Genomic DNA, 2500 nt, shown 5'->3' on the forward strand with positions numbered 1-2500 from the left:
CAATAATATTAATGACAATAATAATGATAATAATGATAATAATAATATTAATGATAATATTATGAATGATGATAATAATAATATTAATGGTGATAGTGTAAATAATAATAATATGAATGATGATAGTGTAAATAATAATAATATGAATGATAATTAAAATGGTAAGAAAATAAATAAAGTTCTACCACATAAAAATAAAATAAAATAAAATAAAATAAAATAAAATAAAAATGACACTAATAATTTTATTCATATTATATATTACTATGACATTAAATTAACTATAGCGTTGCAAAATCAAAATAAATAAGTAAAATTAAATATAATAGTACCTTTTCTTTGTATGCACATTAATAAATTTATATATATATATATATATATATATATATATATATATGTATATATATATGTATGTATTATTTATTCATGTGTGTGCTTAACTTTTTTTTTCTTTTTTCCCATTTCTATTTTTTTTTTTTTTTATTTTTTTTTTTCTTTTTTCTTTTTTTTCATTTTTATTTTTTAGTTAATTGGTATTTTATAACTTTTTTTCTCTTATTCTTTTTTATAGTATTTTAAGAATGTATTAATAACAATCTTATTATTATATGTAATTATATATGCATATTTATCATATACCTTTTTGCAAATTAAAATTTCACTGCATTTGATTCATGCTTATAATATATACCTATATATATATATATATATATATATATATATATATGTATATTTTTTTTTTTTTTTTTTTTTTTTTTGTATCTCTACATATATATATATATATATATATATATATATATATGTGTGAGAAAACCATAACAAATATAATTAGAACCATTTAAAACAATAACTTTTTTTATTTTTCTTAATATGTATTCAAAGGATATATCCAGAGTACATATTCTGTGTAATACCATAAAGAGCAAAGTCCCATTGGTAATTTCTTTTTTCGTTATTTAGAAAATCTTAATAGCTTACAACTAGGAACAAATAAAAAGCAAATGTTAATTTATTCAGATATAACTAATCATTACACCGTTAAAGATTTATACATATATATATATATATATATATATATATATATATATATGTATGTTTCATTGTCGGGAAAAATAAAAAAAAAAAAAAAAAAAAAAGAGAGGAAATGACAGGAACATATTAATACCATTTATTCAAAATTGGTAAACAATAAAACATTTGGCTAGTTCCTATTTTATGTGGTGATGTGGCGTTTTACCTGTACTGTTCATATATTTTTTTTGTTTCCCCCTTTAATAATTACCATTTTTACCTGTACTGTACATAAAAAAAAAAAAAGAAATAAACATATATATATATATATATATATATATATATATATATATATATGCAATATATATATATATTAATTTTTTTTTTTTTTTTTATGAAGGCATGACTATCTGCACACATAAAAATAAGAAATACAAAATTGCATCAGTCTCCGAATCATAAATTTATGAGATATGGAAATTTTCCATATTATATTTTCTCAAATATATAATATTACCAAATGGTAATTTCTTTTTTAATATATAAAATTTGTTTTTGTTAAAAAAAAAGAAACAAAAAAAAAAAAAAAAAAAAAAAGAAGAAATATACATATATATATATATATATGTGACATATAATATATAAACAAATGTTTAATGGTAAACATGAAGGGTTCGTTTTTAAAAAAATATTTTGCGCGCGATATTCCTCACAAATATTATTACTTTTCATATTACATATTTGCTAAATGATCCTATATCTTTACTGATGTTAACATTTCTTCTATAATTGGATCAATTTCTTTTTTATTTAAAGTTGCGTCACATAAGGCTAGAGCTGTTTCTATATCTAGAACTTTGGCTACAAATAAGATAAGATGAAAATCGGAACATTGATGGATTCCTTTTGTTCCTCTATCTAATTTATTACTCCTAAAATATTCTTTAACATGAAAAGCTGATTGTGAATGTTGTCTATTTTCTCTTGGAAAATGGAAATTTTTAAAAATGGATCTTACAACCTTCGGAGCTGATTCATTAACACGTACAATAAACCAATCTGTGTCAAATTTGTTTGTTTCTTTTCCACTTTCTAGAATTTGTGGTAATAGTTCATTTTTATTTGGATTTCTTAATTGGATATGTGAAGGATCTATTTGATTTTCTTCTATTAGATTATCTCTCATTAAGGCCATACCTAAATCCGAAACCATAAATGCATTAGTAACAGGTTCATTACTTAATAAAGGGTCCGGTGAAATGGTACACGTAATGAAATTAGATATAGGATAATTAGTATAATGCATATTTTTTTTAATATTCGTTAATTGCATTTTTGCTATATTTACTACTTCATCAGATGTAAGATATTCTTGTCTAGGTAAATGTGTAAATATCCATCCTATTCTTTCTAAACCTAATCTTTCTGCGATTAAATCTACAGTAGGTAGAAAATCATCTTCTAATAAATGTATTTTATTATCTTCACA

General features: G+C 20.4%; 2 protein-coding genes across 2 annotated transcripts in view; one reads left to right on the top strand and one right to left on the bottom strand.

Annotated features, from left to right (window-relative positions):
* PF3D7_0507600 (protein CAF40, putative) overlaps positions 1-157 on the top strand; it is a gene marked incomplete at both ends in the record, with an annotated part of 1959 nt that extends 1802 nt beyond the window's left edge. The window contains one exon of the mRNA XM_001351598.1: positions 1-157. This exon is cut by the window's left edge and continues 1802 nt beyond it. Within this exon, the coding sequence (XP_001351634.1) occupies positions 1-157 (157 nt within the window).
* A 1608-nt stretch (positions 158-1765) lies between these two features.
* PF3D7_0507700 (nuclear protein localization protein 4, putative) overlaps positions 1766-2500 on the bottom strand; it is a gene marked incomplete at both ends in the record, with an annotated part of 1596 nt that continues 861 nt past the window's right edge. The window contains one exon of the mRNA XM_001351599.1: positions 1766-2500. This exon is cut by the window's right edge and continues 861 nt beyond it. Within this exon, the coding sequence (XP_001351635.1) occupies positions 1766-2500 (735 nt within the window).

The sequence above is a fragment of the Plasmodium falciparum genome (assembly GCF_000002765.6).
Source record: "Plasmodium falciparum 3D7 genome assembly, chromosome: 5".
Lineage (NCBI taxonomy): Eukaryota > Apicomplexa > Aconoidasida > Haemosporida > Plasmodiidae > Plasmodium > Plasmodium falciparum.